This window comes from Centropristis striata, chromosome 4 (genome assembly GCF_030273125.1).
Source record: "Centropristis striata isolate RG_2023a ecotype Rhode Island chromosome 4, C.striata_1.0, whole genome shotgun sequence".
Lineage (NCBI taxonomy): Eukaryota > Metazoa > Chordata > Actinopteri > Perciformes > Serranidae > Centropristis > Centropristis striata.
In genome coordinates this window covers 10,043,653-10,071,427 of record NC_081520.1, presented here as the reverse complement: position 1 = coordinate 10,071,427, position 27,775 = coordinate 10,043,653, and the positions used below count along the sequence as shown (strand labels likewise).

The window sequence follows — 27,775 nt, the reverse complement described above, 5'->3', positions numbered from 1 at the left end:
TCTTCTACTTCACTACATTGTAAAAGGTGTACATTTTACCCTTTCACTACATTTATTTGGCAGCTTAACCCATAAGAACCCAGACCCAGTTATCCATATAGGAACGATATGGGGGATATATCGCAGACCAAGTGAACCACGCAGAACATATTTATGATGTGGGGTTTTTTTTGGTCATTCTGTGTCTTTTTTTAGTAATTTTGTGGGTTTTTTTGTGTCTTTTTTAAGTAATTTAGTTTTTTCTGTCATTTTGTGTCTTTTTTGGTCATTTTTTGTGTCTTTTTTAAGTAATTTAGTGTTTTTTCAGTCATTTTGTGTCTTTTTTGGTCATTTTGTGTCTCTTTTTTTAGTCATTTTGTGTCTTTTTAAGTAATTTAGTTTTTTTCTGTCATTTTGTGTCCTTTTTTTTTTAGTAATTTTGTGTCTTTTTTGGTCATTTTGTGTCTTTTTAAGTCATTTTGTCTTTCTTTTTTGTGTCTTTTTTAAGTAATTTAGATTTTTTTGGTCATTTTGATACTGCCTCCAGCGGCCCCCAGGTAATTTGAGTTTGAGACCCCTGTTCTAGAATATTTAAAGTGTTTGTTACATGGGTGTCACCGTGGGTTCTTATGGGTTAAGTTACCTGTTATTAAAAAATGTCCATGCACAAAACACAATAACATAATTGGTTGAATAATGAAAAAATAGAAAAATAATTGGCAAACATTTTTTAAAATAATTTCATCATTTTTTATTTTTTATTAAACATAGGAATGTCATGGCTGCTTTCCATTTTAATAATTGTATCTATTCGTTTTTATTATTTTTCAGGTGTGCACTGTAGAATGTTTCTCTTTGGGATCTCTGGAAATTGTGACAGCATTTCTCACTGTTTTTCAGACTTTTTACAAACCAACCAATCAATCAATAGAGACAGTAATTAGCAAAATACTTTTTTCACCTACTGCAAATAGCCTGTCACACTGTAAACATACTCTATTACAAATAAAAGTCCTGCATTGAAAAAGGTTTCTTAAGTAAAAGTGTGTAACTTTAATCAGGAATATATATCTAAAGTACTGAAAGTAAAAGTAATTAATGCTGAAAAATGTTTCCTGGTATTATATTATATAGTTACTCATGCATTAATGTAAGAGCAGGATTTTATGCTTATAGTTGGTTGATACTATTTTGATACTATTTATACTATTTTGTAGCTTAAAATAAATTAAAGATGATGTAATGAGTCCATGGCAGCAAGAGAGACCCCCACTTTTTCTATTCTTTATTTTTTTTCTATTTATGCTGCTTTTTTTAAGTGCTTGTATTTTAAGATATATTTATATTTGGTACTTTGTTCATTTGCACCAATACACAACAGCAAATTATAAAAACCTACTTGGCAATAAAAAATATTCTGATTCTGAAAAAAGAAGCATTACATTTTTTTTTTATAATTTCAAATAAAATCAGTACACTGTCACATCTGAGAGCTTGGAACCACAAATTGTTCATGTATGAAAAATGAAGATTAACCAAAAAGTCTTAACCCATGTTAATTTGTAAAGTAACTAGTAGTGTAACTAAAGCTGTCAGACAAATGAAGAGGAGTCAAAAGTGCAATATTTTCCTCTGAAGTGTAGTGGGGTCGATAGGTAGACATGAACAGATCGTGAACAGATCGTCACCCTGTTAAAATAATCGCCTAACTAATTTTTTCAAGTTTTGCAGGAAACACAAAAAACTTCACCAAAAGTGTAACATTTATTGATCATTTCACTCAAAAAGGATGTAACAAAGGATGGCTATTGGCATAGTAATAACACTGTGTGTAAATTATGTAACTTAAGAGAAATAAATGACTTAGGCAATTTTTTGAACATGCCTTTGTGACTTAAGCAAGATATGGTAACACTTTATTTTGTTTATAGGTGTCCGGCATCATGAGGAGATGTTTTAGGCAAAAAAAAACAATTTTGACAAAAAATGACTTTCATTTTAACAGTGTGACAAGATTTGACTGAAGTTTAGGTAGAGTAGGTTTTTTATTTTTTTAAATTTTAGGTTTATTTTATTTGCACAGTTAGAATTACATAAAATGACAAAGATAACATATAGTGTAAAGTGCAGGGAGAGGCAGAAAACCCAGATGGGCTTATTTAAAGCCTCCACCTAATATCTAAGTAAATAAGTAATAAACTGATAAAAGAAAAAACATATGTATAACATCAACAAGTTATAATGACAACAAAAACAAAAATGAACATGTTATAAAAGTGTATTTCTGTGTGAATTAGAATTTTAAAACCGCAGTTTAATGAGCTTTTAGACATCTTTTGAAACATGTTAAAGAGATGGAGCCCTTTGCCAGATGGGAAAAGGTATTCCATAATTTGGTCCCCCTAAATTGAAAAATAAATTGACCTCTGCATGTAAGAAATCTTGGAGGATGAAGATCTAAAGACTGACACGTTGGATAAGACTGAACCTGAGAATTAAATTAAAAATAAGTCTTAAAGTGCTTTGGAAAGTTTTCATGATCTGAATACACCTTAACCCTATAAAGCCTGAACCATGAAATAATTGCCAGAAAATTCAATTTTTGTAAAAACTGAGTGCTTATTAACCTGCTGACGAATTTTAAGAAATAAATAAATTGCATATATGAATTCTAATTTGTATCATATTTGATACATCAGGTCTTTTTGTGCAATTTGTTGCTCACAGTTTGTTTTTCTCAAACTAACAAAAACATATAAACCCTAACATTTTTAACCTATTAAGACTTTGACTTTTCCTTTTTCCTCAAACATGCAAAATACATATTTTTTCCATATAACACAACATCATACATCTGCTGATATGAAGTTTTTTAATGCAGCAATGACTGATTCATTCGTGGAACCTGCATATCATTTTTGCTACATCTGGTATTTTTGTGCAATTTGTTGCTCAGTTTGTTTATCTTCAACACATGTATACATCAGGTTTTTGATGATGTAGAGGTCTCAAAAATAACTGTATCTAATATGATACACTTGGCTTTATAGGGTTAAAAATAAAAACACATATTTGAGCAATATTGATGTCATGGACAGAGTACTTGAGTAAATGTACTTAGTTACATTCCACCACTGCTGGAAGGAGGAGCTGACGGCTGGCACCGCCTCTCGCCTGTCAGGCAGCGTGGAGGGCTGCACCCCCACAGTAACGCTTGTAGCTATGGAAACTCGTCGATGGCAACATCCACCAGTGTGTTCTGCCTCCATCCCCGGACCTCTCAGAGGTGCTGAGTGTGTGCGACTGTAACCGAGAAATGGGCTGCAAGATGGCGATTCCACGGCTCATTGCTTGTTTTGTCCTGTACAGCAGCTTAGGTAAGTTATTCTTCCTCCCACCACACACACAACGCTGTTACGAAAACATCGCTGGCGCTTAACGAAGTGCGGTTATAGTTAAAATCACAGCTGTAAAGGCGCAGTCAATGCTAAGCACACAGACGGTAGCTTGACATAAACAGGTTGTGAATGGCCAAGAGAGCATTGTGAAATGCATTGTTATATGTGGGCTGTTTTTATTCTCATTAACATATTTCCCCGGTGAGGGTAACATTACGTTGCCGTTGTGCGAGTGAAACCTGAAAAATGACGTAGTTGTCACAGCATCTTTCACGTTTAAAATGTATATTGCCGCTTGCTAACAAGCATACTGTTAGCATAAGTGTCGCTTTATTTCGTTATTGTAGTAATACCTCCCACAAAAAAGCATATGCAGTAGTTCGTGTGTTCATTTGTTAATGGCGAGCAATCATAAAGGAAATTCCAGAATAAAAACAAAGCAAAACGGTACTTAGGGCGAAACAAAACAGCCACCACTTGGTATCATTAAAGGGACCTGTCGTGTCAGCAGTGAGATACCATATTACAGGAGCATCACAAACATGCATCTACCGTACTGTAGGCATGCAGTAAAACAACGAGTTTTGTGCAGTTAAATCCAGTGTTCATATGCCATCTCTCCAACCAGCTTCAATCTAATCTAAGAGTATGTGGGTATTGACCTTTAGTGATCACGTGATGAGGACGAATGTGGTGTTATTAGTGTGCTGAAAATGAAGAATAAGGCATGGTGTGTTAGAGATGACATGCCTCATCATCATCCCTGCCCAACAACAACAGCAGCTGGAGCTTGGAGTTGATCAATGCAGTTAATGCTGGGTGATATGTTGTATCCACCCCTGGTGTGTTTGCACTTGGTGTTGAGGTCACCCTGCTGCTGGGTGACAATTGGCAGTGGAGTGGGATATATTCAAAAAGGCAGCTTCCATTAGTAAGTGCTGAACTTTTGACCCAGCTCCTCTGCAAGTGCGAATCAAATGACTAAGGGACTGACAAGGCAAAGCGTCACTTTTTGAAAATGTTCTTGACAGTGTGCTTTGGTTCTGAAACTCTAACTACGATAGTAGCAGCAGAAATGATTCAAGTTTTTTTAGATTAATGTTAATAGTCTGAAATTCTACCCTCAAGTTTTAGACTGCCTTAAGGCGTAGATAATGAATATTAATCAGTTTCTGTTTAATTCATGCTTCGTATAACTTGCACGCATTGGTGCATAAATTAAAATTTAAGTATGACAAAATGAATGTTTTTGCCTGAAGATGATCTTAATCCCTTAACAGCCAGTTTCCTCAAATTGCCCCTTTAAGTGGCTTTAAGGTTGGAAAAATGACGTTATTCTAAACAGTATCATAAATACTGTATTGGCTTGTTCCTGCTGTTAATTGGAATCATAGGATGTTTACACTACTCTTGACTGATAGATCAATCTTTCTGTCAATAAAATGTCCGAAAAAAAGGTAAATACGCATTATAGTTTCCCAAAGAGGTAGGAAATGTGTTCAGGTTGCTTGTTATACTTGACCAACAGTCCAATCAAAGGAGCCAAGCTTTCAATTAAAGAATCACTGAATGGTTGGTACTTTTGTTTCTTAAAATGACTAAAATCATTCATCAGTTGTACAAATTCTTGCTGAGTCAAATAACCTGTTAATCAACTAATTGTTACAGCTCTTGTTTACACTCAGTGAAATATTCAAAGCCTAGACTGCACGTACTGGACAGCACATTTCTCTAAATGTCAGCCTGACATATATGGTATCTTGGAAAATTTGAGTGTTTATTCACTCTGGGATCCTGCGGTGGGGGGACTTTTTTTTCAACCAGTGTCACTCGTGTCGCCTATGAAAACAAAACAGATCTTGTGTCCCTTTCTTAAATTTTTCTAAAGTGCTTAAGACAACATGACTGTCTCATTCTGATTAGTTGTTCCTGCAGAGTCACTCCAGTATGCTGTGAATCCCAGTGGTCCCTGGTTCGTACACCTCTCCATGTTTCTTTCAGCTAACTCTGCCTTCAGCATATTTGCAGCGACTGCACTGGAATGTCTGGGAAAAAGCTTTTTATAGATGCACGGGTTCAACTATTCTTTGTTTTTTGTGTTACAGGGACTGGGATGGGTAGTTCTTTCATTTTTTGTGCATAAGAGGATTGCAGAATGTGGCCATTTAAGAACGCATTTCTCTCAGAACAGGCTATAGACCTACTTTGCCTATGCATGACAAAAACACAGGGATTAAAAATGAGCCTGTGTTCGCTTTCCAGCAAGCGCTGAGATTATTTTTGTAATTCTGAAATATTGTCTTCTCTTCAGCCTGCATTGTGTCACAGGGGGGACAAACCATTGTTGTGTGGATGCTTTTATTCTTAGCTTGTATTAGTAATTTGCTACACATTGTCATGTTAATTGACTGTGGTTATACTTTCCCACGGCCTACTTTTTTTTTTAAAGAATCATGTCAACACTGTGTCTGGTTGTGCAGTTTGTATACAATTTTTGACTCCAGTGTGCATATAATAAACTCCAACTTCTTAATATCAGGTTTACAGTATAATTAAAACAGAACACTGTGTCTATGGAACATTTTCTAGTTTTTGGGAAAAGAAAATTGGCCAAAGGGAAAAGGGCGGAAGGTGACATGTAGCAATAATCGCCCCCATGGAGCTTTTATCAGTGTTACAGATCGCTTCAGCCAAACTTAATTATTAAAATATAATTCCCTGACAACTCAGAATGACATATTACATACACACGTGTTGTAACTCATAAAGTGATGAGTTTTTTTGTTATGCGATTGTGTCCACCATCTAGTATTTGATGGCACTGCAGTTTTTCTTTTGTCTCCCTTTTTTCTATATGTAAACTTGCAGTATGAGGAAATCTTTTGCCTCTATTGTAGATTTAGCCCACAACTCTTCCCTCTGTCTCACATATGCCGAGGGAGCGTTTGTTGGACGAGCTCTCCTTGTGTCTCTCGGGATGTCCAGTCACAGCTGGGCTATAAATAGCCACTTGATGTACAGGGTGGGAAAGTCAGCAACAGAGACGGAAGCTGAGACCTGGGGAGTCAGATCTCATCAGTGTCCGCAGCTGGGCTTATATGACCGGATGCTTTGGCAGGACCCACGTTTTCATTACTTTCAGGCTGAATGCCGGCTATATGCTAGCTAGCTAACTGCACATTTCAGGGTCACTCATGTGCTAACGAGGCCGCTTTGAATAAATAGTTACTCAGAGTGCACAGCGCCTCGGGCAAACAGGAGGGGATGTCTCGTAGTATTCAAGGCCTGCTCAGATAGTTATTGTTATCCAATTTCAGCCTTCATTGGAAACCCCTCACATTGCCCCCGCTGGGAGTCGTAACGCCTTCATTACTCAGCACGGGTGCTATTAGTTGCATGTGTACCCAGCAATTATTGCATTTGGAAAAGGCACAGACACAATAGGTTGAGGGTAGGGTACCAGCGGAAGGTGGAAACCTGCTTATTTATCCTCAGCGTGTTAAATCAGACACATTTGTTCATTTGAAATTGTAATTTTCACATTTACTTAATTTGTTGTTGCACACCCCTCGCTCCCTGCTCACTTATTTTCCGCTTAAATTGGCATGCTGCTGGCCCAACTTTGACAAAACTTGTGAATTATGCCCCTTGCCATTAAAATCTGACATTTACAAAATAACACAAATTGCTTAAAGGAGTGCACTCAAGCAAGGAACTTAAAATAAGTACATCTCATGTGTTGTTTGTGCCGAAGGGAAACAAGACGGTTGATTAAATATGCTTCAGATTCAAGCACATTCCCACTGTCAAGTTATTTTTGTGCTCCTGATTTGTTTTGTTTAGGGATTTTGATACATTATTTATCCAGTAAACCTCAGCGTAAATTAGTGTCACAATTTAGCGAAGAAGCTCTTTCACTAAACCTAAAATATGAAACAGATTTCTTGTAATGTTTTGCAATGTTCTGCTCTAATGAGTAACACATCATTGACCAATTCCTCAGCTTTTCCTTAGAGGCACATTGTCACCCAAACACTGCTGAGATCTAGTGAACGATGCAGATGCTCAAACTCTAATGTCAGATTTGTTTCTGACAGAAATCAGAAAACCACATCCACTTTGTGTCTGAAAGCATTGTCTCTATTGTTACTTCTTTTTTGGCAGTTTTTGTTTCTTCTTCTTAATATAGGAGTCTGTGGTTACTTCAATTGATACCCTCATGTATGTAAAGCATATCAAGTTATGCATAACTGATAACATAAATCCAAATTAAGTTATCATAGATATTAAGGAAGTCCCTGGTTTATAAATTACTCTACTGAAATACCATGTTGACTTTGACTTATTTAGGAGCTAGTCAGGTGATTTACATACTTTGGCCTATAAAAACTCCTTGGTTACTTTCTCTATATTCTTATGGTTATTGTCCTGCTGCTGCATTGTCCTAAAACTGGAGGGACTTTGTTTTAAAGTCTTCCCACACTGGCTCTCCAGGGTGTGTCAAACAAAAAGCTGAAAGTCAGCACTTTAACTTCTGTCAGCGTTTCATTTTAAATGCAGTGCACAGGGAGTAAACAAACAAAAACATTTCTACTGCAGCAATTTAACATTTAAAACTTGCTCTCTCATTCGATGGTTCATCATCAGCCAAATTATTGTCCAATTAATCTCTATAAAAGGACCAAAATCAAATACTGTCCGAAAATGTATTTGGCCTTAAGTCAATACTGTGCATCACACGCGTTTATAAAAAATGCAAGTGAAAACTTACACATTTCGCCTCAGGTGTTCTTCTTCTTAAACAGAAATGCGAAGTGATTAATAAGAAATGTTTACTCTAAATCAGAACCCAAGGCTTTCTGAGAACTTCTATATTTATCACTCTAATCCACATTTATTAGGCAACATGCCCAGTTGATAATGTCTGCTAATGAAAATGTGTGCCATCAGGGTTACTCAGCATTTAGTATCTTCCTTTTTTTTTTTTTTGCAGGTCACATCCCATCATCACTCGGGGTAATCCTCCGAACCACGGACAAGATTGTGTGGGCAAATGAGTTTGAGCGTAAGTTGCTGGAAAATCACTCTAACCTATTTAGCGAAAGTAGCTTTTCTTTTCCTGATGCATTCTGTCTCTCCCACAGCCATTGAACTGACCTGTTTAATAGAGTCCATCTCAACAAACAACCCGAGGATTGAGTGGAAAAAGATTAAGAACGGTGTCCCCAGTTATGTGTACTTTCAAAACAAGATAGCAGGTAAACCGCTTGCAATCTCTCTCTTTTTAAAAAGCCCATCATCCAGTGGGCTGCAGCATTTCAAAGTAGTGTCTCAGGACTCAGAGCTTAGCTGAATGAATGCTACCTTTAAAGAACTTGGCATTGAATTCTGTTTTTCTGAACTGTGAAGTCACGCTGTGTATGTGAATGAGCAATTGTAAAGTGCTTTTTTCCTCTCTTAAAAGGGGACTTGGAGCACAGAGCTCAGCTCAGAGAGCCAGCCAACATCCTGATCTTCAACTCCACCCGGTCAGACACGGCAGAGTACCGCTGCGAGGTGGCCGCCATCGATGATCAAAGAGACTTTGATGAGATACTTATTAGTCTCGCAGTAAGAGGTATGGCACTCGGGTATCACTGACTGGTCCACGACTGAAGACTTACAGCACATCTACATTTACATTCTTGTGGGTTAATAGATTAAAAAAAAATTACAGTTTCTATTCATTCATTCATTCACCTTTATTTGACCAGGCAGGTCACTGAGAACAAATTCTTATTTACAATGGCGGCCTGACAAGCGACAAGGGCCACTTGAGGGAAGGGGAGGTGGGCTTGGGAGTAAAACACAGTAAGGATCGTAAAGACACAACAACAACAACAACAGTAACAACAATAACAAATAACAAAATATATATATATACACACACACACACACACACACACATATATATAAAATTACAACAATATCACAGACAGACAAACAGCAGTCAACAAAAGAAATATGGAGAAAAAATGGTGAGGTGGTATTACATGGTAGAAAAACAGTTGCAGGAGTCAGTGAGAATGTCTGAGAGAGCAGCTTTGAAGGCAGGGATGGAGATGAGTATATTAAAGGATTATTAATTTCTCTTATATTTATTTAAGGGATAGTTTAACTGATTACCCACTTCCCTGCCAAGACTGAGATGAGAAACTCAACACCAGTCTAAAAATACAAAACTACAGCCAGCAGCTGATTAGCTTAGCTGCGCATAAAGGCTGGAAACAGGTAAAAACAGTTAGCCTAACTGTCTCCAAAGCTAACAAAACCTGCCTACCAGCAAATCTAAAGCTTACCAGTTAACACAGTACATCTAATTTCTTTATTATGTGCCAAAACTGAAAAGTTAAAATATAAATCTGCTGCTGTACAAGAAGTTATGTGCCAGGCTAATTGTGGGCCGAGTGCAGTGACTTCCTTGAGTCTTGTTGTCACGGCGAGACTGGTGGCAACTTCATGAGGATGGATGTCTAGTAGAGTTTAGGATTCAATATAAAACCATAGTTATTAGCTTTCAAACTCATGCCTGCACTCCATGAGACGTTCAGGGGCTGCACTTTGAACAACCGTCCAATAGATTAATGAATGGGAAATAAATAGCTGCAGTTCGACTGATGTGTTTCTTTGTCTGTGTGCAGTGAAACCTGTTGTACCACGGTGCAGCGTGCCAGAGGCAGTCACAGTTGGAACATCAACGGAGCTGCGATGTCTGGAGAACGAGGGCTTCCCAGCTTCTCAGTACCGCTGGTTCCACAACAACGAGGAGCTTCCTCAGGACCCCAAAATCAGCCCCAAGTTGGTCAACTCTTCCTACAGCATCAACCCTGACACTGGAGGCCTGGTAAGAAAGAGTGCACACTTTAAGGAGCCTTGAATGCTATTGGTACATTTATTACTTGTTTATTTTAGTTTTCATTGCCAGCACAAACTGCACAAACATCAATAAAAGCAAGGTAACAAGCAATAATTGTCATTACTACTACTATTTATCTCTCTTTATTAGAATCTGCTTCAGTAAAATGGGGAAGAAGTAGTTGACTGACTGTTCTATTTGTGTTTGTGACTCTTTAGCATCAAGGATACTCAATTACAGCTTATCTAATGTAAATGTGAACAGCTTAATCTGAATAAAACCTTAAACCGTCGTATGACTAATAGCAGGATTAATCTGTGCGTGTAAAGATAGCCAGAGAGGAAGCTAAACCTAGAACTGGCATATGAAAGAAGGATAATGTCGCATTCAAAGCCACGGTGATGTGTTTATGGTCTACTTCAAAGACAAAATAACAATGTTACTAAAGATATTTCCATATATTAAAATGTTACAGACAATCAGTCTTTAGAGAGTGTCATAAGAAGTTATCCACAGCCAAACACCCTTCAGCATATTGTTGACAATGCAGCTGTCATGTCACTGAAAGATCTCTAAAAATGTCTCCTCAGAAATTTCGAAGAGTGAGGAAGGAGGACGCAGGGGAGTACTACTGCCAGGCGAAGAATGATGCCGGACACGCAAAGTGCCCTTCACAAATGATGGAAGTCTGTGAGTGTCTAAATGTCTGAGTCAATATTTTCTGTCCATCACAAAATATCTGAGTTTTATCAACAGTTGTAAAGCTGTATTACTTAATACGATTAGCTACTGAAAGAGGTTTTATTTAAAAATGTTATGGAATCTAGATTCAGGATATTAGGATTTCAGTTTGCTCGGTTTCTTTAAAAGCTACCTGCATTGGCACAACAGTTAAAGTATAAGATTCACAGATGATAGCAACAATTTATTTTATTTTCAGAGGATTTTCATTCAAGTAGTTGACTGACACAGATGAGCACATGGCTACAAGGCAAATGAAAACAGTAAATCAGTTAAGAATGGTATTTTAATAAATCTTAAAATAATTAAAGCACTCATTTACTATAAATCAAAGAAACAGCAGCTCAGTCCTTAATACAAATATAGAGATGCAATATATTTATTTACATTTTTTAAATAAATGTATACATAAATAAGTAATAAATAATTGATGATTAATGTGTGATCAACTAAATGAAAGTTGATATGGCTGATAAGTATAATTATTCTTATTAAACAAATTATAATTAAATAGGACATAAATGTATATCATGAATTATATTCTAAACATTCCTTTCCTTTATTCTTCCTTATCTATTCTTCTTGTCTATTTTTACTGTAAAATAGTCAACTTTTCATGTCAGAAAAACAGAAACCCTTTTTCAGCTTTGCGAGGGGCATTTTGTGGCGTCTTCTCTTCTTTTTTTTTTTTTTTCCATCACAAACCACTGCACACACAAACATTGCATGGTAGGTAAAAAATGCTAAAGAAAATCTAGTTGTAGTCTTGTAAATAGTGACCCTGCAAGATTCACAGTCTTTGTAGAATCTCAGTCTGAGACTAGGCTGGGGCTAAAAACTCTAAACACTTGTCTTTAGATGTGAGCTGATAGTCTTGCAGGAGTCTTTCCAAATCTTTTCAAAGTCTTCTGGTGTATAGGTAGCATTACTCAAATAATGCATCTCGTGCACAGTCACTGGAGATGTCACATGCAGACTTGCATGCAGCAAACAGGAAGAGACTGAATCAAGGCTTCTTGTCATTTCAGGTGTGGCCTGATAGGTTGAGGCTAAGTCCCGCCCCCTAGAAAAGGGCAGGGGGGAGGATTTTCAAAACTGATATCAGCAGTAAATGTTTGATATCTTTACTTGATACCTGGCTGATCAGCTAAACTATTAATCAAGTGATGATTTTAGCATATCAATAAAAAGAAAAGGCCACAATACTCAAGCCACCTAACTGTGTAAAATTAAAATATATAATTTTATATTATGTCTGTGTCCTGTTGCAGATGACGTCGACATCCTCGGGATTTTCCTCAAATCGTTCGGTGCGGTGACTGTTTTCTTTTGTTTGGCTGCTTCCATTTGTCATTCCCTTAAACGTGGATGCTTCTCCAAAAAAGGTCACCATGAAAATAAGTGAGTATAAACTCAACTTTATTTAATTCAACACTACCTAGAAGATTTTGTATTTTATAATGTCTTTTTGATGTATTTATTTCAGCTACAACTGGCCAGCACAGAATGAAGGCGTTGAATATGGCGATGCAGATGAGGTAAAAACAATCTAGAGAATACACACAGTATTCATTGCATTTCTTAGTCTGAAAAAAATTAAATAAATTAAGGATCAGTTCTGCATAGTAATAATATAATTCTTGTTTTTCCACAGGGCCATTTTCGCCACAAGTCTTCATTCATCATTTGACAACTGAGACAAAGAACAAGATGGAACCAAGAAAAAAGCAAAAACTCTTGAGGTTAGCTTGCTACAATGATGGTAAAGTTTGAGGTGAAATATGGCACATTATTCTCTGATGCACATCTAAATCAAATTAACCAACTTGCCAAAGTAATTTTAATATCGTTTTGTGGCACTGTTACATGTTTTTTATAACGTGATAGCATTTTTTTTTCGTGTTCCATTTAAAACTTTACTTTTTTACTTCTTATTTCGTTTCATTTAACTAATTTGCTACCATGTTTTTATTATACAAGAACCATTTCAAAGCTGTGGAATTTGATATTTAGCCCACAGTGTCATCGCAAAAGATGCTGGAAGCTACATTCCTTCACTGTTTTACGGACAAATCCTCTTTTATAACTCTTAAACTTTTTACTGAGTACACTGAAATTGTTTTACAAAACTCCTTTACATTATCTTTGTTCATAAGATAAACATGTTCTTTGTTTGTTTGACGTGGGGAAGAGTTGAAACTTGTTTTTGTATATACTGTAGTTATACAGGCAATAAGCAGCAAACTATAAAAGGCTGATGAGCTCAGATTCAGAAGGCACAATTTATCAGCCTTTCTTATATTCACAGATGATAACAAGTATGTACGAGTAACCCGTGAGTTTGAATACCATATATCCCACTATGCTGCAGAGTCAATATGTACTATAAAGGTGGTGAAGTATGATTTTTAGAGTGCTGTTTCTGTGTATAAGTGACCTTCTGTGCTTTACTAATTATTTTGAGTATTGGACATATTGTCCAGTTTCGACTCAGTATTTAATGTACATAAATACATACTTTTTTTGATCATTTCATTTTCATACATGGCACTCCATACCTTATTGTAAATACTGCAATAAAACTGTTTGTTGGAAATAAATTTACAGTATTTACTGTTCAGTGTGTATCTGCAGTGTTGAGCCTGTCATTTCAAACATTAGTGTCAATGATTTGTGTAACAACTCAGGAACTGTTGTAAAATGTCCACTGTTCATTTGATATTATTGCTATTTGTTCTTGTTATTTTGTTACTATTAAATACGTTTGAACTGTAAATGTTGTGGAGACTCAAATGTTTCATGTGTATTGTCAGACTGATTCTGAGAAAGGACTAGAATATAATCATACAGCAGCAAGACACAATAAAAATGTGTGAGAATATGACAATTGACAAAAAAAACAACTTTTTTGTAGGCTACTGCAAAAGTACTTTGTCAACTATGTTTTTTTCCACAGTATCTGCAGCTTAAAGCATTATATTATTACCATGTGTCTTACTCAGTGCTAGAGAAAGTTTTCACACACTTGACTAAAAAATGAAGCAATACCTCAATGTAGAAATACCCCATTACAAGTATAGTGATCATAAGTGGAGCAAAAAGTACAATATATCCCTCTGAAATGTAGAGTGGAGTAGAAGAGAAATAGAGAAGCAGTTAAAGTTGTCACATTTAATAAACAAAAAAATGCTCATAAGTACATTTTTTATGTAATTTATATTTTATGTTTCTTCATACTTCTACTCTACTAGAGGGAACTATTGCATCATAATAGTTTTTTTGACAGCTATAATTACTTATTTAGATGTTACATATAAAATGAGCATATGGAATATACATTATACATTGAAACTAGCCAACAGTCCATAAAGATGTTACAATCAGCTCCACTTCAGCCAGGTGTAACAGTAAAGCTGTGGCTATTTTCCCGTTTAACACGTTAACTATGGCTGTAAATATTTTTTTAAAACTTGAATAAACATGCATTCCTTTTACCTTATTCGTAATGGAATATTTTTTATTTTTGTTGTGGAATTACTTCTACTTTAGTAAAGCAACTGAATATTTCATCCACCATTGTTTTCTAAAATTAAACTTAAACAGTAACCCATTTAGTTAAATATACTTGCTTATTTGATATTAAATTATCAGTAATTCTAATCCAATATTATAATATACATAATGACACAAGCCATTCTCCTATATAATGAGTGTTCTTACATTTGAATCCATAACATTTACTTGTAATGAAATAATTTTTATAATGTGGTCCTACTACCTCTACTACAGAACCTGGATAGTTTTTTACTTTTGCTTTCTAATAATTGCATTCAAGTAAAGTGGTCTATTTGGGTAAATAGTCTTTGGTAAAAAATAAGTTTAAATCTGCTCCACTTCAACCAGCAACATTTAAATTGCTTACATATTAAATCACCTGTAATTATAATCCAATATACATAATGACAGAGACCATTATACTTGATAATGTTGTTTTTTTGATGCTTCTGCTTCTACTACTTTTTCTTTCTAACAATTATACAGTCTACAGTACGGTAGACTTTTTGGGTAAATGCAATTAGTTAGTTTTCCTAATTTACGTACAAATTGAGAATAACTATGTCATATACAATATTGATGAATTACACCTCTGAAGTCAATGAGATTTTGGTTCAAATTTGTCAACTTCCCATGTATTAATTTCTGTCTCTGTTCAGCATCTTTCAGTCTGTCCTTACATCACTTGCGTGGCTCCATTTTCTCGACAAAAACTTGGCTATCAGTAAGATTTATCTTCTTTCTTTAATTAAGTATTAGTTTAGTATAAAGCTGCCAGGAACCCAAAATACAAACATAAGACACAAGTTTCTATGGAAATGTACCAATTTGTTTTACTATTTATAAACACAAAAACAGCATAAAAATAACAAATAATAAAACTATAAAACATTCTTTTTGCATGTAAATTGTAATTCATTGTAGAAAGGAAAATTCCAATTTTAAAAATGGTCTAGAAAAATAAATGTCACACTGTGTGAAAGCCCCTATGATTGCACTTTTAACTAGCTTTCTCAGCTTGTCTACATATGATATATAAATAAAGTTATTACTGTAAATAAAACATGCGAAATAGATGGACTCCAGAGGGTTAATGTACTGATTTAAAATAAAAGTAATCTCACTTCCGGTTTGGATCTCCAGACCAGAGGGTTTCTGGGTTTTATTATGAAAAACTCCACCCGGAAGCAGATGCCCAGTGCAGGTGGCGTACATCCTGATCATTTGACAACAGTCACCGTCTTTTCGTACAGAAAACAAACATGTAATATATATTCACACAGCGAGAATTGCGTTCATTACGGAGCAGACAGGTTTGTGGCCGGCGTTGACTGTTTATTGGAGACATTAAGGTCAACAGAAGAAGAAAAAGAAGCGGCTAATTTGCTGATGGACGTATTATTTTGCGTTTTCGTTGTGCCGTCGTATTGCTATCTTGCTTCGTCGGTATGGACATGTAGCTAATGTGGAGTTTTCTGTAAGATAACGTCGACTTCTCCCATGTTTAATAGTGTGTTTACTGCTCCGAGAGGGAACTGAGGTTGCACACCCTGCAGGCCTTATTGTGTGTTTGTGTTTTCTACTTTAACACTTTAGCTAGCAGGTTTTTTTTCTTCTTTTTTTAGTTTGCTAACAGGTCAGTCACGATAAGAGTTTACACAAGATGAGTTTCTTTAGTTTTGGACAAAGTGCAGAAATCGATGTGGTCTTGAATGACGCCGAAACGAGAAAGAAGGCTGAACACAAGACTGAAGATGGAAAGAAAGACAAATACTTTCTTTTCTATGATGGTGAGACTGTCAGTGGGAAGGTGAATGTCACACTGAAGAACCCCGGCAAGAGGCTGGAGCACCAGGGTATCAAAATTGAGTTTGTTGGACAAATAGGTAGGTTAAAAATATATATAACTTGCACAACTGATACGTGTTTAGTTAATCAATCATTTAATGCAGTAGAGTCTAGCCATTTTATGGTAGTATGATGCATACAGGCCAAATGAAAAGCCACCTATATTAGGGACTGTACACAAAGTATTGGTGTGGGGAGTGGAAGCTGAATATTATTTTTAAAAGCAGGTTATATTACTTTTAGATATTGTGTATAGGAGTGTTGCAGTTTAGCTCATTGTCAAGGGGAGGATCCAAAGAAAAATATGTATAACACTGGAGAGGGACTGTCACAGGGCTAAGCATTAGGGCTGCAAAATGTATCAAAATTTGATTAAAACCGCAAAATGGACTAGTGCAATGTAAAGTATGTGTAATAATAATAATACATTTTATTTGTAATGCACTTTACATTAAAGGCAGTCTCAAAGTGCTACAGGTTAAAAGCATAACAGTCAAAAAAAAATAAAAAAATTAAAGTGTAAGTATAGTGATGCTGCAGAGAAGCCCTTGCCTACAAAACTTATTCTACAGAGTTACAAAAATGTTTGGTAGGGATCCTTGCAAAAAACATTCAAATTTTAATTTTTAATAACACTAATGATGCAAACATGTGATTCCCTCCAATATCTTGAATTATGTCCCAATTGCCATATCACTCAAAGTAATTCCAATTAAATATTTTTTTCCAAATCATACAGCACTACTTACCATCCAATTTTTCCAAAAATGATATACATACAAAGATGTTTGAAAACAGTTCAACAATAGTTACCACTTTTCAATAGGCATTTCCAGAATCGTTAAAGATCATTCTAACCATCTGGATGAAACATTTTTTCAATTTGCTACACAATAAAAACACATTAGCCTTGCCAGTTCTTAAAGATACAACAGTGTTTGCTAATCTAGGGAACAAGAAATGATATAACTCCTTGTTTTTTTGTATTTTTGTATAATAAAACATATTGGAATGAGCAAACTATGCAAGGAGACATGATTTTTGGTCTGAAATTTGGGATACAGGTTAAAAATCTTATTTTAATTTTTCACAAGATATTTTTAGGACAGTCTCTCAGGATACTGTTTAACAATCAACTGGGTTTTGCTAGATGCAGGAAAATTGAATGCTTAGTAATAGGCTAATAGATGAGACACATAAACTGGGGTAAGCAGCGTCATCTTAAGTAAAAAAAAAAAAAATCAGGTGGTAATCCATCTCAAATGTGATTCAGGAGGAGCATCAACAAAATAAATGCATTACTTCCTGACTTTGTATTACAGAATTGAAATGTTACTAATATTATGTAAAATCCTTAAATGGACGTTTGTTATTTAACTTTTATTGATAACTTCTTTCTTTTCTAGAGCTGTATTACGACAGAGGAAACCATCATGAGTTTGTTTCCCTGGTGAAAGATCTTGCAAGACCGGGTGAAATAACTCAGTCACAGACCTTCGACTTTGAGTTCACTCATGTTGAAAAACCTTACGAGTCGTACACAGGCCAGAATGTCAAGCTAAGGTGAGTTTGATCATTCACTCTGCTTTATAGGCAGTGAATTATATGACTGTCACTCTTTAACCCATAACATTCAAACTGAGCATGTTAACGCCTGGTGTTCCAAACGTTTACCTTTCAGTAAATGTCACATGTGGAAACAGTAGTGTTTTCAGTCTCTGTCTGTTCCATTTGCAGATATTTTCTTCGTGCCACGGTGATCAGAAGACTAAATGACATCAGTAAAGAAATGGACATCGTGGTTCACACTTTGAGCACTTACCCCGAACTCAACTCCTCCATTAAAATGGAAGTTGGAATTGAGGATTGTCTCCACATTGAGTTCGAGTACAACAAATCCAAGTAAGACTTGTAGGGCTGCAACAAACCTTTTTTTATTCTTTTTTATTGTCATTTTTTATTCTATTAATGATCAGTCTGTAGACCTTTTTTTTGTCAATGGCTCGACTGTTTTATCTATATAATGTATACATACAGTATGTGATGTCCATCATAATGTGACAGAGCTGGACAGCCTGGAACACAAAAATAATCCCATCAGTGTCATAACAATGATGTAAAACAGAGGAAAGTCTCAAAAGCTCACATTTGAGAAAGCTGGAACCAGAGATGGTTTATCATTTAAAGTGTTAAAAAAGTTTAAAAAGGAATTATATTTCCAAATTGTTCTTGACTCGACCAACCAAATTGTTCAAGAACACAAAAAATACAGCATTATCATTTCATTTACCCAATTTGTTAAAGTGAGCACACAGGTAACTAGAAGGGCACTCAGAGAACACAGACCTCCACCAAGACAATGCCATCTCACATTAACAAAAGTAAATAAAATCATTTTGTGTATCCCCTCTGGGTTCCTTATTGGCCCATGCTACACCCGTCCACCAAGATTTTTTTTCCTTTGGTGGCGATAAGTAACATTATTTTTATGGCGCTTTTCAGAATGGAATTTGCAAAATACCTTTTGAAAAAACTTTATAAATCAAAGGGTGAAAACTATTCTGTTACAGAAAATGAAGAACCATATCCAGCAAAGAGGTCAAAATAAATAAAGTCCCTAAATGCCTTTCAGAAATACTAACGTTCGTGTAGAAAATGAATTCTTGTGTAAATTAAGCACAAACTGCAGACTCTGTCAGCATTGTTTGATCAACTTATCACTTGGTTTATTAAATGTTAGCAAATTGCAAAATCGAAGGGCCTAAGCTGTTTTCTTAAAGTGTCTTGTTTTGTCAAACCAACAGTCCGAAACCCAGAGATATTCAGTCTACTATCATAGAAGACAAAGAAAACCAGCCAAACCATTTTTCTTTATATCGTTTGATTCATATTTCCTGTCGATGAACTGATTAATGGGCCAATTATTTCTGCTGTAATGTATTTATTTTATGCTGTTCAGTGGCAGTGAAAAGTGTCCAATAAGACAATGGGGAAAACATTTAATACTATTCTGTTCTAAACAAACATTAGAGCTCAGCTACTAGATTGAATGTTCTTCACAGCGCTCGGTCTCATTCTCTGCTCGTGTCTTCATTCGTCCTCTGACAGGTACCATCTGAAAGATGTAATCGTGGGAAAAATCTACTTCCTGCTGGTGAGGATTAAGATAAAGCACATGGAGATTGACATCATCAAACGTGAGACAACAGGCACCGGCCCCAGTGTATACCACGAAAACGACACGATCGCCAAGTACGAGATCATGGACGGTGCTCCGGTCAGGGGTAAACAACACTTACTCATGATTTCAGTCAGTTCTCTTACTCATGAAAGATTTCTACCCGATCCAACCTTTCACACTGTTTTTCATTTTACAGGAGAGTCCATTCCCATCCGGTTATTTCTGGCTGGTTATGATCTGACTCCCACCATGAGAGACATCAACAAGAAGTTCTCTGTGCGCTACTACCTGAACCTGGTGCTGATTGACGAGGAGGAGAGACGCTACTTCAAACAGCAGGTATGCTGCTGATGAAAGATTCTGAAGAGAAACGAGTTAGACTGGCCACTCTGGTTTAGTCAGTTCATTCCTTATTTATTAAAGCACCAATACGACTTTTAAAACATTGATCCAAATGTAATGCCTGGTCCTCACACATAACATTTCTGCTGCAGAAACCTCATTACTTGGCCCTCGTTAATACTTTTGTGAAGGTTTCCCTAGTGTACTTGTGGATTAAATTAGAGATTAGAAGATTGGGTGTTTTTATTTTTTTAGAGCCTGAAAGATTGGGTGTGTTTTTTTTTTTTTAGACCAATACTACCTTTTAGAGCGCAAAAAAAATCACTCTTGACAGATATGGTGGCTGGTGTAGTGAAATTTTAAGGTGGAATGAAAATAAACCTTTTCTATGTGGATTTTTCACTGATATGACTATGCTAATGTACTCAGAGGGGTGCTTTCTTAACCAAATAACTCTATTAAAGAATATTTGACATTATACATACATTAAATAAATAAAGTAATTTAGAATTTGAATTATACATACAACCCTGATTTCAAAAGTTGACTGTTAAAAATTCATCAAATGTACATATAATCATAGTCACTGTCACACTTGTGATAGCATAGAATAGCATAGCATTTAGCTGTAAATAAAAGCTTTATTTTGTGTATTTTTATAGCAAATCATAACGTCAACAATAAATTAAATAGTTGTGGATGTACAAAAGTAATGACAGCAGGTATGAGTTGCTTTCTATCAGCAAAGTAGAGAGTTTTATACTTCATTTTGAGATTACCTTTAAGGTCATTAGCTGTCATGAATAAGGCGTCAATATACAGTGTTATCAATACATCTAAAAAATAAAGCACATAAATACCTCTGAACCCTTCCTCTTCTCCTCCTCTTCCTTGTGCAGGAAATCACACTGTGGAGGAAAGGGGACGTGGTGAGAAAGAGCATGTCTCATCAGGCGGCCATCGCCTCTCAGAGGTTCGAAGGCTCGGCTGCTTCGGAGAGCGCACTGGAACAGGCTGCAAAGGAGGAGAGCGGGTAGAGCAGCGCAGCCTCCAGTCGCCTCTCACAAGACTCCTCAGCGTCGGAGGTACCCGTCAACTGTACAACATCTGGTGACACAGCTGTTTTTATGTGTAGCCGCTGCTGGTGAAGGGAGGAAGAAGGGAGACCGACATACAGTAATACATACAGTATGTGAACAATGAAACAGTTTGCATGAGGCATTCAAAGTGGCTTCAGGCTGCTGGTCTTGTCCTTCCTCATTAATGCATTTTTCTTTTCTTTATGGGAATCAAACTAATCACCTGTCGCGATGTCCACTGTGTTAAAACCTTTCATGTGATACTCTTGAATTTTTAAGCCTTCTGTGTTGGTTACTTTCTAATTAATGCTTTTTGGGATAAATTCATTTCTAATCTCTTAATTAATGCAACTGAATTATCATGAATTTTCAGAAATGTATCTCCGACATTCCACCTTTAATGAATGCATTCCTAACACTGTTATAAGGTCAACAAATCTGAGATAACTTTGCACTGCTTTATCTTGCCGAACACATTTTTCTCTGTGTGCGTTTGCACAAAAAAATAACGGAAGCTGAAACTTTTCCTTGTTGAGCGATAGGGCTAAAGTATTATCCCACACATTTTTGTTTTGTTTTGATCTGTAAATAAGACCAGCTAAAACCTTTTATCCTGTTCCAGCTTGTGTACATTGATTATGCAGTACACGGTGCCACAAAATGACCTTTTCATGTTCATATGCTTTGCCTCGGCATTCCAGTGGTGTTAGGAAAGGGTGTTTGTATTAAGGTCTGATAGTATCTGTATCCTCTTTATTAGAGACTTGAAAGTTGTGCCTACGTGTATCAAGCTAATGAAACATAATTTTAGTCTTTTAACCAGAGAAAAAGTTACAGTAGAACTATCTATCTTTTGCAAAATGCTAATGAATTATTCCTTGTCCCCGAAAGTTAAATAAATTGATGCCAAATGTAAAAAAAAAACCCAAAACAAACTCAGCCTTGGTAATGTTTTGCACACATGAGTGAAAGTGTTGTTGTTTAACCTAAATGAACTGGGTGGAAATGCATATCTAAATGTGTACACATCATACTAACACTGCTATGTACAGCACACGGGTGAACTGTGTTTTTATTGAGAGCCATTTAATATTGACCGGTTAAACGGTTAATTCAGTATTTCTTGAGATTTTTTAAATGTACACTACTGGTCAAAAGTTTTAGAACACACCAAATTTTCCAGAATTTAATTGAAAATGATGCAGTTTAAATTCTCTGTTAAAATTCTTTATTGAGCTTGATAGTGTTTTGAAAGTAAAAAAAAGATTCAAAATCACATTTTATGTTGGACTAAAGGACTAAAAGAAGACACAAAATGACCAAAAAAAAAGACAAAAAGACACAAAATGACTTACAAAGACATGGAAAGAATTAAAAAATGGACAAAATAGCCCAAGACTCCATAGAGTTAAGTTGTTAATCCACTTCTTGTTTCCTGAAAAAAGGCCTACTTGTATAATTCTGAAATGTACATTATTTTCCAGTTTTGGTTAACCTTACCTTTTTTTTTATTTACCTCTGGCAGTTCAACACTTACCCTTGTACCCTTTCAAGCTGTTCATTTGACTTGAACTGCTTGAATTTCAATAAAAAACTGGAAAAATTGGGGTGTTCTAAAACTTATGACCGGTAGTGTATGTGGATCCACAGAGTGTAGAATAGGTCAAGTAGTTGGTTCCCAAATTCCTGCTGCATCAGTCACAAAACGGCATTAGTTGGTTGACAAAAAAAAAAGATCTGCAGCTGTTTTATTATCAGTAAGCCAAAAGTTCAATGGTACTGACTTGGTAGAAACACTAGAGCTGCTCAACACCACATTAAATCACTAAAAATCAAGTGTACAGTACATATGAAGCAGAAAAGGATTCTTAAGGTGATAAGAAACAAAGTCATCATCACGTAGTTTGTTCAGCAGAGCATTGGATGAATAAAATGTTCTTTTCTCGTTCAGACAGATGGCTGAAAAAAGTCCGCCAACAAGCAGTGAGGTGGAACATTACCTCTCAAGATGGTGATGTAGTTGACAAAGTAATACATTGTATGAACAGCGTACTATAATGTTTAATATCCTTTAAAAAAAGCAGCCTTCTGAGTACCTTTGCATAATCATATTGGCGCAAAACCACATAGAAAAAGGTGAAACTGCAATTTTTTTGCTATTTATAATCAGTATCTGCTTGGCTCTAGTTAGAATTTTTTTGTCGGGCCATTTAAAAATAATTTTAGTCCGAGGATGACATCTTTAATAGTATAGGTCACAGGTCCCAAGTCACAAGAAAAATTATAATTTGCCAAATAAGCAGTCTGCACCACACTTTTCCTCATCACAACCAATAATAATATCCTGTCCTTTAGTTATAGTTGGGCCATCAGCCGATGTGAAACACCACTTAACACAAGTGGACTTTATTATAGAAGAGTGCAGAATGTGAATTAATTTTCTATCTGATGACATTTGCATTAAATGTTCGCTGGGCACTGTGAAGAATTGCCTCACATAACGCTAAATACAAATTACGAGTTGAATATTGGCAATAAAACAAGGTCTAAAGCTGTCCTAAGGGAGCGAAGGGCAACCTTCATCAACATTACAGGCTCATTATAATATAGTTTATAAAGTGCTGTTCTGCATTCAAATCATACAATTCAAAGATTTGTATGTACTGAAAGTATCCAAAGGGAGGTTAAAAAAGTGGATGTCAGCCATAATTTGACAAAAAACACATTTAATACTGTTCATAAACAAGAAAAAAAACATACTACATATCTGTAAATGAGGTCACAGCTTCATGATTTCATTGTCACAAAGCATCATCTGGTCCAAATCCTCACAGAGGCTCTTCATCCTCCAAACTCAGGACAAAGTCAAACTCCTCTGCAGAGAAAAAGCAGAACAAGGGTCAGCATTCGTACAGTTTTTAAGAGTAAAAGTCAAGCACTAAACAAAAAACTTCCACAAAATCAAAGCCACATCTAAATTCTTACTGTAAATGCAACCGCAAAAAATATAGCTTACTGTATTAATTCAAAAACACAACAATATATGATAATTAACTGTTTATTTTACCAAGCTGTTCATATCAAATTTGATTGTCATTATTAAAACCTCGCTTATCTCAAGAATAAGGGATCAAGAGACAACCTATTTAGCCATGAATGACAAGTAAACACATGAAATAATAAAAAAAAACTTACATGTTTGCATATAACAGTGAGTACAGCAATGGTAAAACAATAACAAGAATAAAAATGAACAAAATTATCTGATTATTTCTTATTGAGCGTGCAGGTCAGCCATATCTGTTGTGAGATGGATGCCATGGGCTTGATTCATTTAAAATAAAAATAAACAATTTTTGGTTTACGTTAGTGATTGTGTATATGAAACACCACATTGTGTTCAAAATCAGGCATTTTTCAACCAGTCTATTCAAAATCAAGCATATGTCTGACATGGAAAAAATGTAAATCTGACTGTTAAAATTGAGCTTTTTCCAAACTCAGGACATTGTACCAACCCTGGTTCTCGAGGGTCGATAACCAGCATTAACCCATTGAAGCCTGGAAATCGGATATGTCGTTTTGTAGTATTTGTATAAGCTCTCAAATACTTTTTGAATTTCATTTCTATCTGCTTGCAGATCTATTATTTAGTAGAAGCGTTGACACTTCTGTTGAATTTCCAGGAAAAATTCAGGTTTTAGGGGCTTATTTTAAAATCGGCCAGAGGTTTTACAGGAAGTTTTAGGCGTCAATGGGTTAAACACTGAAAGAAGACACAAAGTGAGACTGTCTTCACCTACCAGTAGTGAGCGGCTGCACAGAGAGCCTGGCTCTTGTAAAAAGCGCCATGTCCTTCAGAGGCCCTCCTTTGGCCCCATGCTGCAGGTGGTACTTCTTCAGCTCAGACAGAGGAAGAAAACGCTTCATCATCCTTTGATACTGGACATCTACCTGAGAGAGAGGACAACAAGATCAAACCTTACCCTTGATTATTATCAGACCTTTGACTTTTAAATGCCTTAATCAGTTTACCATGCTCCATTTGGGGTTGTCTGGTTTACTGGTGGCATCAAAATGCACATCTTTCTTGTCAAACTGAGTGTGGTCCACATAAGCTTCCTTCACAACCTAGAAAAAGAAACACAGCTGAATATCCTGCCTCCATCCTGTCTCTAGCTTTGTTTAGATCTTAAGAATATAATCAGCAAGGGAACAAGTGTGACTTACTTTCATGATTCCTGCTATCCCCGGTTCCTTGCAGTTGCTGTGGTAAAAGAAAGCCAACTGCTCGTTTTTCATCTGCCTCATGAAATTGCGCGCCTGCAAGATGATGGATAATTCAGAGGAACATTCCCACAGAGAGAGAGAAAAAATGACAATTTGCACAAGACTGGTGAGAATAAAACATCTTTCTCAGAGTGGCGTCTTATTTCAGGTAAACATCTTTTCATTCCAAGAGTCAGTTTTGTGGCTCAACCTGATAATTGCGGACGCCGTCCCAGCAGCCGGTCTGATCAGGCAGAGCCTTTAGATCCTCGATCCCAAACTGCGGAATAACAACCAGATGCATCAGACGAGTGCAGCCCAGCCACATTTTACCCAAAACAACAGACTGTGCTGATGAGGCTCCGTACCTTCACATCGATGCCATTCTCAAAGCGGCTCTCGGGTTCAGACTTCATCAGCCAGCGACAGTACTGAGGAGATTCTGAGCTCTTCTTATTTTTTTCAGACTTAGCAGAAGCTGCAGCTTTTCTCTTACTGACGACTGTTTCACCTTCATCATCTTTGCCTGTTGTTGCATCAATAACCATTACAAAATAACTTACCCGACAAGACATTGTACTCTGTGACTTTATTTGCTTACCTGAATTTGCTGTTGTTTTAGTCACTCTGGCCCTTTTCTTTGGTGGCATCTCTCATAAAGAAAGTCTTTAAAGAAACATAAAGTATTGTCAGGGTTGGATGATGTGACGATATATACCCTGATTATATCAAACTGTCTACCATTTATATCATTCATATATATATTAGTCCTTAATTTAGGTTCTTTAGGTTCATTACATGGATTCTTGAACACATTTAATTAAGTACTTACTGATTCTTCTGGTAATTGTTTTGCTAGATAAGCCAAAAACAAGACATTCCTGACAGATTTTTTGTATCCATTAATTTCTCAAATTAATTAAAAATAAATACATATTTAAATTACAGTAATACAAGAAGAATGTGATCCATATTGCTAACACATAAACACATAATTACAAAAATCTACTGCAAGCATTAATCCATATTAATACTTGCATTTATAATCTAATAAGAATTATCTTTGATCTAAAATGTTAAAAAAATAAATTAAAAATGTCAAAAACCATGTCTTCAAATGTCATATTTTGTCTGATGGCCCAATACTCAAATATAGACTAAGAAAAACATGAATCACTTACACTAATGCTAGAATCAGAGGGTTTTTGTTCTTAAAATGAACCAGAGTAATTAAGACTGCCAGAATAGTTGCTAAATCATTTGTCAGTTGAATAATCATTGAAGCTCTACTTGACACTTAACACAATCATTATTAAGCATTGTATACCATCTGAAGAACAGAAATGAGTTACATCTAGTGACAACTAGTTCTGTCTATTAACACAGTAGCCCTGCAGTAAATCCTAAATTGCTTTTATGAGGTTATAATGTTCAGTTCAGAGATTCAATAATATGGTTGTCTAGAGGGGATAGTTAATGGCGCTGTACATTTTAATCGCAATAAACATTTTAAGCTTCATAAGGGGAGGATCTGTTGCAAGTATGTGGCACTACATGGATAAACTGCAATTGAGTGCCTACTAACAAGATTAATGTTCATTATCATAATGATCCACGTAGGAAGCGTGCATCTTATAAAAAGAAGCCTATGCTCCATTTTAATTGCACTCTCAGTTTTTTCACATTGTTTTGTAAACTTGCATTCCCCTCAAAGCACTTGAATGTTTACAATTATCAGCATCACGTGGATGCTAGAAACTAGCGAGCTTAAACAAACCCGAGCTACGCGTGTAAACTAAGAGAGTAATACAGATTTTAATGCAGCTCTGGTCAATAGATAACCTCTATAAACACTGATAAATATTACCTGTAGCTCAGAAGTGTAACAGGTAACTTGTCAACCATCAAACCCCGCGGAAAACTAACAAGTGACGTCAACTAATTTACCGGCGCACATACTCCTTCTTCTCCTGCAAGCAAATGCAACCTATTGATCCTCAACCCTCCCTCCCAGTGTCGTTTGTCCAATAAGGGTTCACTGTCGCCTCCTCATACTGGTGCGCCGAACTATGTGGCTCATTACCGCCCCCATGAGGCCGGAGGGCGGACAACAGTTATCCATAGACAGGTGATAACCATAGACTGTATAAAATGGTGATAACATCTGACATAATTAATCACTATTCCAGCACGTTATGGTAATGCTAATGGATATCTCCATTAAAGGGGGGATGTGTCGTAGAATTAATCTGAAGATGTATTAAAATATCTGACATATATCAGTTTAAATATGCATCAAATATGTTTTGATAAACACACAGAAATCTGACCAACAGTCACAGTTTCTTTACAGGAAACTTCTGCTTGATTGAGATATGAACAGCTCGGATTTGGGAAATCCCAAGTGTGCTCTTATATCAAGTGTTTTTCATTACAGGAAATTACAGGACGTTGACCCTTAGTTTCACAGAAACAATGACAAGCCAAC

General features: G+C 36.0%; 3 protein-coding genes across 3 annotated transcripts; 2 read left to right on the top strand and 1 right to left on the bottom strand.

Annotated features, from left to right (window-relative positions):
- The first annotated feature begins 3,211 nt into the window (after nucleotides 1–3,211).
- jam3a (junctional adhesion molecule 3a) lies at nucleotides 3,212–13,789 on the top strand. Its single transcript, XM_059330404.1, has 9 exons — nucleotides 3,212–3,356; nucleotides 8,371–8,442; nucleotides 8,522–8,635; nucleotides 8,842–8,994; nucleotides 10,058–10,260; nucleotides 10,863–10,962; nucleotides 12,285–12,414; nucleotides 12,500–12,551; nucleotides 12,668–13,789. The coding sequence occupies exons 1-9, from the start codon at nucleotides 3,296–3,298 to the stop codon at nucleotides 12,701–12,703; spliced, it is 921 nt and encodes a 306-aa protein (XP_059186387.1). The 5' UTR covers nucleotides 3,212–3,295; the 3' UTR covers nucleotides 12,704–13,789.
- Nucleotides 13,790–15,788: 1,999 nt separating this feature from the next.
- vps26b (VPS26, retromer complex component B) lies at nucleotides 15,789–21,508 on the top strand. The gene is made up of 6 exons (XM_059331742.1): nucleotides 15,789–16,454; nucleotides 17,823–17,979; nucleotides 18,154–18,318; nucleotides 19,525–19,700; nucleotides 19,794–19,936; nucleotides 20,839–21,508. Exons 1-6 carry the CDS (start codon nucleotides 16,232–16,234, stop codon nucleotides 20,974–20,976), a joined length of 1,002 nt encoding a protein of 333 aa, XP_059187725.1. The 5' UTR covers nucleotides 15,789–16,231; the 3' UTR covers nucleotides 20,977–21,508.
- Nucleotides 21,509–22,606: 1,098 nt separating this feature from the next.
- Nucleotides 22,607–27,256, bottom strand: thyn1 (thymocyte nuclear protein 1). The gene is made up of 8 exons (XM_059331743.1): nucleotides 27,155–27,256; nucleotides 25,889–25,953; nucleotides 25,656–25,813; nucleotides 25,499–25,567; nucleotides 25,249–25,341; nucleotides 25,054–25,149; nucleotides 24,822–24,972; nucleotides 22,607–23,893 (listed from the first exon to the last, which is right to left on the bottom strand). Exons 2-8 carry the CDS (start codon nucleotides 25,935–25,937, stop codon nucleotides 23,847–23,849), a joined length of 663 nt encoding a protein of 220 aa, XP_059187726.1. The 5' UTR covers nucleotides 25,938–25,953; nucleotides 27,155–27,256; the 3' UTR covers nucleotides 22,607–23,846.
- Between the last annotated feature and the right edge of the window lie 519 nt (nucleotides 27,257–27,775).